The sequence below is a fragment of the Diadema antillarum genome, unplaced genomic scaffold, assembly GCF_040938485.1.
Source record: "Diadema antillarum isolate AM-2024a unplaced genomic scaffold, OU_Dant_1.0 scf00000091, whole genome shotgun sequence".
Lineage (NCBI taxonomy): Eukaryota > Metazoa > Echinodermata > Echinoidea > Diadematoida > Diadematidae > Diadema > Diadema antillarum.
The window spans coordinates 2,728,987-2,743,473 of record NW_027270980.1 but is presented as its reverse complement, the minus strand read 5'-3'; the positions used below and the strand labels follow the sequence as shown (position 1 = coordinate 2,743,473).

The following is a 14,487-nucleotide window of genomic DNA, read 5'->3' as shown; positions in this document are numbered from 1 at the left end:
GAATACTATACATACTTCAATCTTCATCCACTAGTCCTGCAAGTAGAGGTATAGTCTTCTCTCTCCCTCTCTCTCTCTCTCTCTCTCTCTTTGCGTGTGTGTTTGTGTGTTTGAGCAGGAAACCTTCCAGGTATATCGTGAAATTCAGGTGACTGTTAAACGTAGTTGTTCTATAATCTGTCTCTAGTCTGCAGCTTAAAGAATCAGTATGAACAGGGAGCTCCATGGCAAGAATCGAAATCATTTGGGTTTTGAGTTGATATTCTTTGTCCCTGATCTCTGCTGAAATTAAGCCGCACCGTGTCTAACTTTCTACTTTGTGCCTCTCCTTTGCCTTCTTTTGCAGGGAACCGCTTTCTGTAAAATGACATATTGAAGCGCTCTTTCATAACTTTTTTTTTCACTTATAATTTTCAGTTTCGAGCTTTTGGCTTACCGCAGTTTCGCTCCTCTGCTGCTCCAGTCCATCCCATCATTTCCACCTTCACTAAACACATAATCTTCAGTCAAACATTCAGCAGTTGCTGCTGTGATTAGAAAAAAAATCACAGCGTTAATGGACTTTCGCTGCAAATAATTAGCGGTAAATCTTGTTCATAATTCCTGTTATGGTGAGGGCCTTCGATACGACTCTTTGTGGCACTTTATTAGGTCGTTCTAATCAGGACTGGTGCTTATAAAACATTGTTTGTCATGGTTTAAAGCTAAACAAAAGACAGTGTGGAAATGGCCTTTGTGTTTTTTATGGATTAATTTTAATTACCTTTATGGTTTTACGGTATTTTGAAAGTGGTGAAAATGTCTTGCTTATATTACCTTTTGGCAGCACCATACGATCCGGAAGTCTGCCCCCAGTTCACTCAAGCCTCATGTCCTTCAGTGCTGTCTGATGATGGTGTGGTTATTCAGTACATACCTAAACCCGTAAAGTCAGACGCATACACGTTACCACAGCTGCCGCCAGGATTGAAACTCCCTGAAAACCTGAAAAGATACATCTGCACAAAACCAGGTGTGTCCTCACATCTCTAATGGAATAAATATAGCATATAAGATAACTGTAAGAGTCTGATGCAACGCTTAATTTTGTGGTTTGGTACAATCTTGATTGCCAAACTGTTATCTGTGCATTTCTATCCACTACTATAATTTAGTGACATTACGATCAATACGAAGTCATAACTATATACGTTTGCTTATACTTTATTATTCCAGAAGTTGCTAATGTGGAAAAAATTACTAGCATAACTCAATTTCACAACAAAGATAAACAATATCTTTGAAATGACATAATCATAGGCGTATACAACACACAAACACACACACACACAAACACACACACAATTTTTCTGAACAAACAACTTTATGATATCACGACAAACTGGTTGAGGTGAACGCCCGCACAGCAGATAGGGTTTTTATTTAGTTATCACTATCAATGGAAGAAGACGAAAATGCATTTGATTCCTCTAATCAATTGTTGCTGGTAAAGTGAAATGGTAGGAACATTAAAAAAAAAAATTCCCCAAGAAAATCCAGTACATAAAGTTAAAAAAGAATTAAGGAGCCCTCGCAAATCAAAGGAATAACGTCATGTTTGCACATTTTATCCGCTGCACTCGCTTATCTCCTGTGGAAACAGCTTGCCTGTCTGACCCGTGTCTTCACCAGTCACCGTGTACGGAAACCGATGATGGTTTCAATTGCACGTGTCCCGATGGTTGGCAAGGCGCTCGGTGTGAAAAAGGTGGGAAACAGAATTTATGTTTAATACAGGGTGTCTTTGTATTTTACAGTTATCTTCTTGTTGCCTTTCCTGCTTCAAAATGACGTTAAATGAGGTAGATTTCATTGATAGAGCAATTTTACTAGTATGACTTTTATTTTAAATCATCCTAAAAGTGTGTTGCAAAGAGATGGGTAATTGTATTCTACGCTTCATTATTTTATTGTTGTCATGACTGTGTTTATTCGCATCGGTAACCGACATGGTTGGTGATGTTGCTTTTGTCTTTATTTCTTTGTTAAGTTACTACTTTAATATGAAGGATTTTGTTGGGCTTCTTGATCATTCATTTTAGCGGCTTTCATCAAAACTGTCAGAATCCTTGGAGGAAACAGCAGCGAAGGGAGAATCGCCTTTGCCCCTCGTTTCAGCCCAAACATATTTAGATTTATACACCACAATGGGTGGACAGCAAATGCATCTCGTCTGGTCTGCCAGTACCTCGGATTCCAGGGAGCTTACGGAGCAGTTAATGGGAACTGTAAGCTGCCCAACGAATGCCACCAATATCACTGACTGTTGGATGGAGGAAGAGACAGATGATGGCGTAGATGCCACTATTGGTATCGTGTGTTGTTCAGGTGAGATAGTTCACTACCTGCATTATAATTGTTAGCGTGTATGTATGTTCATTTACTTATTGGGTTGTAATGGTTTTGAGGAAAGACTAAGTAAAGGGCAACCATACCCACACACACATATATTTGGACCTTTATGTTCTTTGATGAATCAAGTACACGCAATGACATTTCTTAGTTAATCCGTTTTTCTTTTCTATCAGCGAGTCCCAGCATGTCTCCTGGAAGTCCTCTTGGTCTCGAAAGTGGCGCCATTCCAGACTCCAGCATCACCGCTTCATCCTGTTACAATGGCATGAATGGCGGCCTTTGCACCCAACAAGCTCGTCTCAACGGACCCGCCTCGTGGAGTACTAGCGTTCTTAACACAAATCAGTGGTTACAGGTTCAGCTGGATTCGAACTACCTGGTAGTCAGGTATCATCACGCAGGGCAGAGCGACAGGAAACCAGTATGTGACGTCATATAAAGTGTCGTCCAGCGTAGACAACGTAGATTGGACGGAATATATGGATCCTTTCACAGGCGGCGTGAAGGTGAGTTTGATGCCTTTGAACCATGCAGTGTGTTCATGGCGGCGATGGTTATAGGAATGTGACATAAAATAGAAAGTGAATATAACCAGAGGGTCAATGTGTCCAGAAGAATATTATCACGAAGAGAAACTTATTTTGAGTAAAAAAGAAAGAAAAAAATCCATGAGCATGTAAATTGATCATATCTTATGTATTATAGATATTGTCCTGTTTTTACAATTACTCTCAAAAAAAAATCTGATGAAAAGAATGTTCTGCCTTCATCGTAGTCAATTGCCATTTTAATATACCACAGGTATCAGGAGACAACTTTAGGGTGTGATCATCGATTTACCCTGAAAATTTTCACCAAACGGAAGCTTTCGTATTCAGTGCTTTAAATAGAATAATGAAAATTGTAAATCTATCTTGCGCAGTTTCTATAAACATACTTAACTGCGCGTGACAACATAGTCAAACTGGGGGGGGGGGGTAAGGGAGAGAAGGGGACTATGAAATTATTAGTACATTGAAGATCTGGACTGGATATCCAACAAAATGAAAATATATAATTAAAAGAACTTGTGATAACATAAATAAAAGCATAGCTAATTGAAAAAAAAAGATCAAAATTTGTTACCACAAAAATGTGTTTATAACCAATATGGCCATGGACAATTTTCCTGGAAAAGAGGAACGGTACAACTGCGAGGGGTTCTTGTGTTCTAATGGAATAATCTCGCAACGCAAAGCAAGCACATCTCATAGTTACAAAGTTTATTTGTTGCCACTTCCTCACTGGCACATTGCCAAGTACTGGTGCAAAGTTGAATGGCTATTCTAATATCACAACGAGTGTGAGATGATGATAATTATGTTTCTGAGTGTATCGTTACAGCAAATTTTTATGAGTTTGCCTCAATGTATGCAGTCGACAGAGGAACATTTGCAGAAAACACAGTACTTATATGTTTGAGTATTTAGTTTGTTTTTAACAGTGGTCTCCATAATATTCTTACTTTCGAAGGTATTCCCGGCTAATTATGACTGGACGAGTCAAGTAAGACACTACTTCAGGAGAGCCATTCCTGCTCGATATATTCGACTCCATCCAAATACTTACCGCGGTTACATGAGTCTCAGACTGGAACTGATTGGCTATGGACCTTTGCAAGATAATATTGGTAGATGTTATGCTTGCTTAAGACACACACACAAACACACACACACACACACACACAAAGTAGCATAGGCTATATCTTTATATATGTATGTATGTATGTATGTACATGCATGATATATGTTTATACATTGCAAGGACTGTACGTATGGATAAAAAAAAAACAACAACAACACTTCTTCGAGTTTGGCAGTCCCTGTGATTTGCCTGTGCATACATATGCACTGAAATCCGCCTCCTTCATGTTAATATACTGAGAAGGTACAAACACGCATGTCTTAATGATTTTAATTTATGCCATAACTACATAATTAAGTATCCTGGAGGGTACGAGAGACAAGTCGCTTAAACCCCGGTCACACAGCGCTTTACGGCTTAATCACGGCCAAAACACGTCAAAAAGTGGTCTCCCGTGAAGCAAACGACGTTGTTCGCGTTGATGTCGAGTTTAAGACGAGCTACGGTCGATTTATAGACGTGGCAGGACGCGGGGAAAAATCTGAACGGCGTCGGACGCGGTAAAAAGTTTTGAAGTGCTCAAAATTTTATTCCGCGGAAAACCACGGGCGGCACACGTGGTAAAGACGTACAACATCCGTGTTCCGGCAGTGATTAAAACTTGGGGAGACGCGGTTAAGACGCGAAAGTTAAGCGGTCTTTCACGGGCAGAGCGCAGTCATCTGACGCGTGTGTATCACGGGAAATAGCGTGTGCTTAGCGGCTTATCGCCGACAAATGGATTTTTCCGCGTACACACTCGTGGCTGGACGTGGTTAGCCGTGCCTAGGCAGTGCTTTAGCAGTGGAACAGCTGCCAACGGCCATACCCCGTACAAAGCACGGCCAACCAAAATTGACAAAAAATTAGCACTTACGACCACGTCCACCAGATTTTCATAACTTTTTGTACGTGATTTGGACGTGGAGTGCTGTGTGACCGGGGCTTCAGGGCGTATAGTCTCATTCGTATAGAAAGTGGGGTTAAACAGAAAGAGATAGCCGGACACACACTCTTAAAACATTCGGGTCAGAACTGACCCGGAGAGGGTCCGTTGGGGATCACACACCGTTCCGGGTCAGAAATGACAAGGAATAGGTTAGATATGACCCAATTCAGAGTCATGATTTGGGCCAGGATGACCCCATTCCGGGTCTTCATGACCAATTCCAAGTTATTTTTGACCTGGAACGGTGTGTGACCCCAACGGACCCGGTTCCGGGTCAGTTCTGACCCGGATTTTTTTAGATTGCACATACACATCATACACATTATCTACTGCACTTGCAAACAATTATACAGCAACTACCTTATATGAGAAGAGAAGATTTGAAATACAGTTGACTCAATCTTCATTTGTACAGCATTTATATACTGCGGAACACACAAGATAGCTCACAAACATCCATATTCACATAGTATGTATAGATGTGCTTGTCAAAGTGAGTCTCTGTGTGTCGGTGTATATCTGGTGTATGTGTGTAAGTGTGGATATGCATTCTAAACTGAAAGCCTTTGTTCAATTTTGTATAGGCTATTCGCAAAATAAAGATATAATACTGTTGGCATTTCAAACACTTATCTTGTAGAAGTGATAAACAAGCATTATTTTGTCACAATGGTTTTTAATTTTTAGCCGACATTGATCACGATAGCGAGCTCTGTCCACTCGATCGAGGTGTCCCTCTTGGGGTCGAAGATGGCAGCATTCCCGACTCCAGTATGTCGTCATCGTCTTCGCATGCTAACGATGACTATCATCGGGCGTGGTTTGCCAGGCTAGACCAACAGCCTGATTCGAGTGGCGCCTCCGCAGCATGGTTACCACAACTTAGTGATCAAGACAAGTGGTTGAAAGTAAGGATTGATTCCTCCTATACTCTTTACGAGAAGTGAAAATGGGTTCTCTTTCGGCCTACCGTTGCTTATACACGGGGCCGATGGCCTTAAGTGTCATTATGTGTAAGTTTATATGTGTATTATTATACTGATGCATTTTTTTTTTCTATTCATTAAGTCATTCACTTTCTATTTCTGTGTCCAAGACATAAAGCATGATTTCAACATATGATATTTTTTATGATATTTTCCTAGATAAACTTTTATATTATTATCGAAAAAACATTCCTTTAGTTAAGAAAAAAACACGTAGAAAGAACAAACATCCCTGGATTACAAAAGGAATCATCAATTCAATAAAAACCCGTAATAAATTGTATAAACTGGCGATTACTACCCACAATACAAAACATTTTACAGATTACAAAAAGTATAGAAATATACTCAGTAATTTGATTCGTATTTCTGGTAAAATGTATTATTCCGATAAGTTTGATAATCAAAAGGATAACGTAAATGGCTTATGGGAAACTATATATGAAATAACAGGTAAAAATAATAAGGAAACATCGTTCGTTTTTTATAATGACAACAAAGAACTCACAAACCCTGATGAAATATCTGATGCTTTTAACTCATACTTCGTAAATATTGGCCCCCAATTAGCTTCAAAAATAAAAAACAAACATGTTCATTCAAACTTTACTGAATTTCTTCCACCAAACTGCGACAAATCCCTTTTCTTTACCCCAACAGATGAGGAAGAAATACTGGAGATTGTTAACAGATTAAAGCCAAGTAGATCTAGTGGCCATGATGAAATAAGTGTTTATATACTGAAGAAAATCATCAAACAAATAACCACACCTTTATCTTACATTTTCAATCTTTCACTGTCTTCTGGAATATGCCCAAACTCATTAAAAATTGCGAAAGTAGTTCCAATTTTCAAAAGAAAAGACGACCCTTCTCTTTTAACAAATTACAGACCAATATCGTTATTACCTAGTATTTCCAAAATTCTGGAAAAAATTATTCATAAACGCCTGTACATTTTTCTTCATGTAAATGACCTACTTATACCTAATCAGTTTGGATTTAGAAAGGGCCATTCCACCGATTTAGCTATAATTCAATTGTTAGATAAGATTACTGAATCTTTTGCAAATAAAAAACATTTTATAGGAATTTTCATGGATTTATCAAAGGCTTTTGATACCATAGATCATGATATATTAATTTACAAATTAAAAAGATATTATATTCGTGGTTTAGCACTTTCTTGGATTATTGATTATTTATCCAACAGAAAGCAATATGTACTATTTAAGTCATCTAAATCTCCGAATTCTAATATTGTATGTGGTGTTCCCCAGGGATCAATTCTTGGCCCCCTACTGTTCCTTGTATATATTAATGATATAATAAATACATAAAAAATTCTTAAATTTATACTTTTTGCGGATGATACTAATATTTTTTACTCCCATGAGAACCTCGAAACACTGTTTAATACTCTGAACACGGAAATAGACAAAGTCTCCCAATGGTTTATATGCAATAAATTATCCCTTAATGTCTCTAAAACAAATTTCATACGTTTCAAACCTACTGCTTCACAGAATATTAACAGCAGTTATAATATTAATATTGATGGATTATCCTTAACTGAAGTAAGATCTACTAAATTTTTAGGAATCACAATTGACTCGAGTTTAACTTGGAACTATCACATTCATAATATCCACACGTCTGTCTCAAGAACTGTAGGAATTTTATATCGACTGAAAAACTTCATTTCTCCAAATTCCCTGACTATTCTATACAATGCATTGATCTTACCACATATCACATACTGCAATATCGTTTGGGGAAACTGTGGCTCAACTAAAATTAATCCAATTTTTACTCTCCAAAAACGTGCTGTACGTTTGATTACCAATTCCTGTTACTTATCCCCATCCAATCCCCTATTTCGTCAACTAAAAACATTGAAAATTGAGGATCTTCACACCTTTCAAACTGCTGTTTTTATGTATGAATATACATTCAATTGTCTTCCAAAAATGTTTGATGGCTTCTTCACTCCAAATTCCACCGTTCATTCATATCCAACACGTCAGTCGTCCGATTACCATCTCGAAAACCCCAGAATCATTTTAGCTCAAAAATCATTAAAACACAATGGACCAGATATTTGGAATTCTTTACCCCATAATCTAAAACAATGTACGTCGTTGAACATTTTCAAACGAGAACTAAAAAACACCCTCATAATCCAGTATACTTCTGACACATAAATATTCGTACCACCTGGTCAACAAACACCCTAAACAATGAGTTCACGGCCATAACTGAAGTAACATTCACCTCATCACACTGATACACAAAATAACACTCAACGTACAAACCAAGATTCATCCCAACACAATGCACACCGCACTGCACCGCACTTCCTTCGCACAATTACTTCCCACTCAGTGAGTGGCAAGATTTTCTTTATGTATCTCTTCGTTGTGCCCTTTGCACAATTACCCCCCACTCAGTGAGTGGCAAGATTTTCTTTATGTATCTCTTTACCTGGGGCCATCTCCCTCGTCAAGCTTAGCTTATGATGATGGTCCCCTGCATTTCATTTTTATCATTTCCTATTGCTTCCTTTCATATATGATATTCGTTCTTGAAAAAAAAGAAAATGTATGTAAGATCCAAACGTTACGAATATTAGCTGTGTAAATGACTATGTAAGTATTTTGTTGATTTGTTGATTTGTATTGATTTTGAAATGCAGAAATAAAAACTGAACTGAACTGAACTGAACTGAACATTGTGCAAATTTGAAATTTGAATCACTGAAAAATCCTTTCGATATCATCGAAAAGGGGTTTGATAAGGAACGAGACGTACTTTTAGTCAATACTAAAGTCGATCCTTTCTCATCATTGTTCACCAGAGTTATACTCTCATGTGTGTGTATTTTATGTTGTTGTTACAAATTATGGTATTGTAGATTGATCTCGGGGCAGTGTTCATGGTCACAGGTGTTGTTACCCAAGGCAGAACAAGCGCTGACCAATGGGCGACGTCTATGCGCATCTCCACTTCTCTCGATGATGCCGACTGGGTTTTTGCAATCGACCCACTATCCGACGACCCCAAGGTAAAGTTAAAGGTCTTGTTTACCTTTGGGAGCAGTGATTTTAGAAATGTTCAAGATATCACTTTTGATGTACATGTACAGGTCAGTTGTATCACAAAACATCCTACATATACATTTTTTGCAATAAAGCCTAAAATATAAGGGGATTTCACTATTTTTCTCATTAAACCACAACAAATTACTGTAGACGGTTTAGACTGGAAACATTTTGTATTATAACTATTGTTCACATTTTGTATTATTAACAATACTTAAAACGACTATACTGGTTCGGATTTTTGCATTGGCTGTTTCTATCCCTAACTCACAGTTTAGAACTATTTTGAAGCACTAATGCTGGGTTTTTGTTTCATTTGCAAATGGTAAATTATGCCTTTAATGTTTCCGACTTGCACATTAATTGATGCATATTGCTGTTTTGCACCTATCATGCGTGAATTATGTGAAAGAATATTAACTATACGACGAGTTTTCTTAAATTTGCCCTTTACTTCATTTAATTCACTTTTACGTAATTGAATATGAAATGATTTATATGTAAGCCTTTACTGAAGTGAAAATAAGTTTCATAGCTGACTTTGTAAAACATGTTGTATTATTGTGATTTCCTCAAACACCGATGACAACAATTTTTCAGTATCAAATGTTCACGTTCAGCATTATTCTGTCTTTTTGTGTGTGGCATTGATATCATCCCATTTAGGTGTACCCAACTAACTATGACAGAAATACTCAAGTGACTACGTTATTACCTAACCCAGTGAGGGCACGTTACGTCAGGTTCCACCCACTCACGTTCATGAATCATGCAGCGATGAGGGTTGAAATTCTGGGCCACGTTATTTGAGAGATATCACTCACGTAATTACTTGTGTTTAATTTATTCGTTTGATTTGTTCCGTTTGTTTTTGTTTTTTTAACTAAATAGACCGATATAATGTAATCATTTTTAATCTAGTTAACAGCATCGACAAAGACAAAATGATAAACTGACTTAGACATTGACTTAGCCACAGTGGCTGTACACATTTTACCAGAGTTAAAATAACTCTCTGGGAGAATGTGGACTCTTTAGTATGCACAGCAATCTTCTACTTTGTTATAGATAATCAGAGCATGATTTTAATGCATATACTTGTAAAATTTTACTTTATATGCTATGAAACAGAATATCAATTTCACTTCTGGCATTTCGCAGTTAACATCATTTAGCCCACATTTCTATTTTTATCACGAATTTATACATAATTATTTGTTTTTGGTTTTTTTTTACTTATGTTTACATTCTTGGTTATATCATGTATATAGTCTCTTTCCTTTCTCCCAGCCACTCCCCATCACTCGAAAACAACAACAACAAAAGATACATAGCTTACATAATAATTGATGCAGCTTAAAGTTTACACTTACTTTTGTTTATCATTTTCTCTTCCAACCCTCCCCCTCCAAAAGGATAAAAAATTAAAGACTTTCATGTAGACCTTAACGAGATCAACGGTTAATGAAGGAGACGTGATATTTGTGTGCACTTGCCAAGCTATTTTGTCTTTACCTTCAAATCGTTGACCATTAACATTAATTATTTTTATCATGGCCAAGGGACGTGCTTAAGCGGGTGTGTGCTTGTGTGATCCCAATAAAATGAATGGAAGTTTACCGTGTGGTTTTAATGAAAATTTGCTCCAAGATTTTCATATATATATATAATAATTATAATATATAATATATTTTTACCGCTGGTTACACTGATTATATGTTGCCATCACTGATTATAATTCATGTCATTTGGCGGTAATACTACTTGGTTCAGTTTATTCTAAAATACTTTTTTAAGCCCACATTGTCGCTATGCATAGGACTGTCATTTTTTTTAAAAATAAAAACCATGACCGTCAGTTGAGCATTATTGGTCAACTGTAGTTTAAAAAAAAAGTAGTGGCAAAATAAGAACCTTTGTATAATATTCATATTCATATGAAATTACTTAACTACGGAATATATTATATTACACAGAGTTCACTTTTAGTTTAAGGGTGTGTAGGCCTATACATTTGGCAGTTATCTCAGATGACGGATATATTGGACTTTAAGCCACCAAAGGAATGCCCTTTACTACAGGTTTTCCTGCTCCATTTCACCAGATCTGCATTCAATTCAACAATGCGATCATTCAAGTTCGAGTGAATTTGAATGATCACCAAGATCAACATTCAAAAAGGTAAGTAGTTCATTCAATTTAATTTCATCAGCATGCGATTTCATGAGTTTCTCAAATAACCGCGTAAAAATGGCGTGCATACAGAAAAAAAAAAGGACGCTAAGGAATTAAAATTCATGATAAGGCCAACATTTATAACATATCGGAAGTGTTTTTTGTGGTCAGCCGATGGTTGCTTATGTCCTTTGTAGTTACTCATCTGCTTGTAGGCCTATATGCAAACTCAATGTATCTTGTAATGTAACTTTTGCTTCATAATAGGTCATAGCTCGTATACTTCCACTTTCAAACACATTGCATGTGAATTTTATATTCAAACACAATTTAAGCGGATACCCATCCGCTATGTCATACCACAAGATATTCACAATATACTCTGCTGGCGCACAGGATACATGAATACTCAGTATATCAAATATGATGGACAGAATTAGTGAGTGAAACAGGGATTTTGACAACCAGCAATACTAAATCACTGGCTATACCCTCGGCATATGCTTGGATGAAACAAGTCTACAGCTGAGCCGATTTTGGTAATATGATATGGACACGGGGAAGGCAGGAATGAAATCAGAAATTTGAATATAGATGTGGACATACAAGAAATTCTAGGGTATGACCATTTCCTAAATGTTACATCCATATGCCTACTGTTAGGGGATAGACTAAAAGTGGAATAAATGTCGACGGGAAAGAAATATATACAATACAATAAATTAACTGATTAGATGAACCTTTGAAGTGAAAAATGAAATCATATAATGCATTATATCACAGGGAATTTGTTTATTTGAACTGATTTAAAACGTTCAAAGTGCGAAATTGTATTTCTATAAATGAAAATGAAATTGGTACTTGGGACTTGTAATCATATTGTTTCGAGTGTGTATTCATTCGTACTATTCAAAATAAAGACCAATTTTCCATATACAGAAATATATGAAACATTTAATTACAATTTCTGACAACCATTCTTAAATTCTGATAGGATTACTTAGTAAGTAAAGGAAAAGTTAGTAGGCCTAATGAAACGTGTGATTTTTTTTTTCTTTTAGCTAGGTAAGTGCATTTCCTCGTCATGTTTCACTTGGCTTTAGTAAACAGAGTAAAACCTTTAAAGGATTTATCGAAAATAGGATCCGAAAAGAGGGAGAATGGAATTTTCAGGTCCAAGCATCTATAAATCGGAGATTTTAATCGAAACCTCACAGTCATTTATTTGAATAGATCTCCTGGTGTTACCACCTAACAAGCCTCAATTGACTCAAACCTTCACTCTAAAATATGAAATGGTAAATCAACGTTTTAAATGTTGTCACAAGTCCAGTCTTTTGTTTAATGTTAAATTTAACACCTTTTAAAACATGAAATCAATAAGATTGAGTTGTATGTGTCCCTCACATCATAAATTTTTGCAGTTTTGCAATAGCTTGTATGGCAATGATGATTTTTTTAGGGAAAGAGGTTGCATTTGATAAATCATCGACCAAAAGCATTATCTTGATCGTGTCTTTGTGTATACAATCTAATGGGAGAGGTGTCAGATGAAATCTTGCAGTTTGCTTGTGCGGTACTGATAGCGGCATGTTTGGGTAATGTTGTCATGTGAAATTCGTAACGTTCTTATTCTACGTCTATTTTGAATGGAATTTCTGTCATTTTATTTGTCTGAAGAAGTTCCCTTTATCATGTTATCAGACTGAGCTGTTTATAGCTACAGAGGAGTATATATCAGGTAAACGCTTTCGGACAAAAAAAAAAATCTTTTCTATCATTAAACTGCGGATATAATCGGTAACTTTCATCAATTTCAGTTTCGTGCCAGTTTCAGTGTATATATCGTTGTCTCTGTGCTTCTTTTATATTGTCTGCAAGCTTTATCATTAAGTATTTTGATGTTTAAATTGCAATATGTGTATGATATCTTAGGGTAACATTGTATTCGAACAAGCCTCTGTGACTTTCGCTATGTACCTGATCGATTTTGTGAACGTTTCATACTATATATCCAAACGATCTTTATTACTGAATCATGAATAAATTGAATTAGATTGAATTGAACTTGCGGTCATTATCATGGACAGTAAACGTAACGTTGTGCTTACACGCTAACGTGGTATTCCTGCAATGGGCAATGCAAATTCCTTATCTATCAATTTTTGCGCAGTGAATGAGTAATGCAGATTTTACAAGCATTTATTATTATACAGTGTTATATGTGCTTGCTTCGTGACAATATGCTATTTGAGCAACAACGTTGCAATAAGTAAATGTTGCAAAATTGTGCAAAAATTAATTGAATTCCGTGTAATAAAACAGATGGTAACAGGTGCATGTTAGAAATTCTGAAGATATTCTTCGGGTATATATAATAGTCATGATAGTAGGCTGCATAATAGCTATTTTTCAAATGTTCCTGTTATTCCTTTTATAGCACATCTAAACAACATTCCGGTGTTAAAAAAACAGAAGAACTATAAGCGTTACTATTGTGCAATTCTATCAAAATGAAAGATGTTATTATCAAAATAGAACAATTCTTACAAGAAATAACTTTGCAACTATACTAAGTATTAAGGTAAAATTTATCAATCAATTAATGGTTCCTAAACCGAAAATATAAGCTTAAACAGATATAGTTGTTATCAATGCGTCTTAAGCTTGGTATGTTTTCCTGAATAATTTACGTAAGTTTATTTACGTTTTTATATTGTAACTTTCGCGAAAGATGGAGAAGCAAAGACAAATTGCATGACTCGACACTATAGCGCAAATTGTGACCCAAGATTCAAGATAACTTTCTTGAAATACTATATAAAGGAAGAAGCAATTATTCTAATGCATTTTCTTATATTCCATAACTCATATCTAGTTTTGGGAAAGTAGAAATATGGAGAATGAAAAACTAAAAAGAAGCCTAATTTAAAAAAAAGAAGAAGATAGTATGGAGCCATTCATACACGTGGGTGTCCTGATACTGTATATGATACTATGGTTGAAGATTGTATCAGCGACCAAATGATGCCGATACCCACCCCCCCCCCCCCCATATGTTTCGCCCCGTAAGTGACTATACAGACATAAACTAGGCACATTGTGCACACGAGAAGAAGAAGGAGAAAAAGACGATGATAAAGATGAAGAGGAGGAGTAGGAGAAGAGGCAGAAGCGGATGTTACGAAATATTTCATTCAAAAAGTGATGTCATTCAATA

General features: G+C 36.3%; 1 protein-coding gene across 1 annotated transcript; it reads left to right on the top strand.

The window, feature by feature from the left end:
* The first annotated feature begins 2,186 nt into the window (after positions 1-2,186).
* On the top strand, positions 2,187-9,902 carry LOC139718236 (lactadherin-like). The gene is made up of 7 exons (XM_071629714.1): positions 2,187-2,367; positions 2,568-2,714; positions 2,782-2,900; positions 3,907-4,063; positions 5,693-5,913; positions 8,906-9,055; positions 9,759-9,902. The coding sequence occupies exons 1-7, from the start codon at positions 2,187-2,189 to the stop codon at positions 9,900-9,902; spliced, it is 1,119 nt and encodes a 372-aa protein (XP_071485815.1).
* The last annotated feature ends 4,585 nt before the right edge of the window (positions 9,903-14,487 follow it).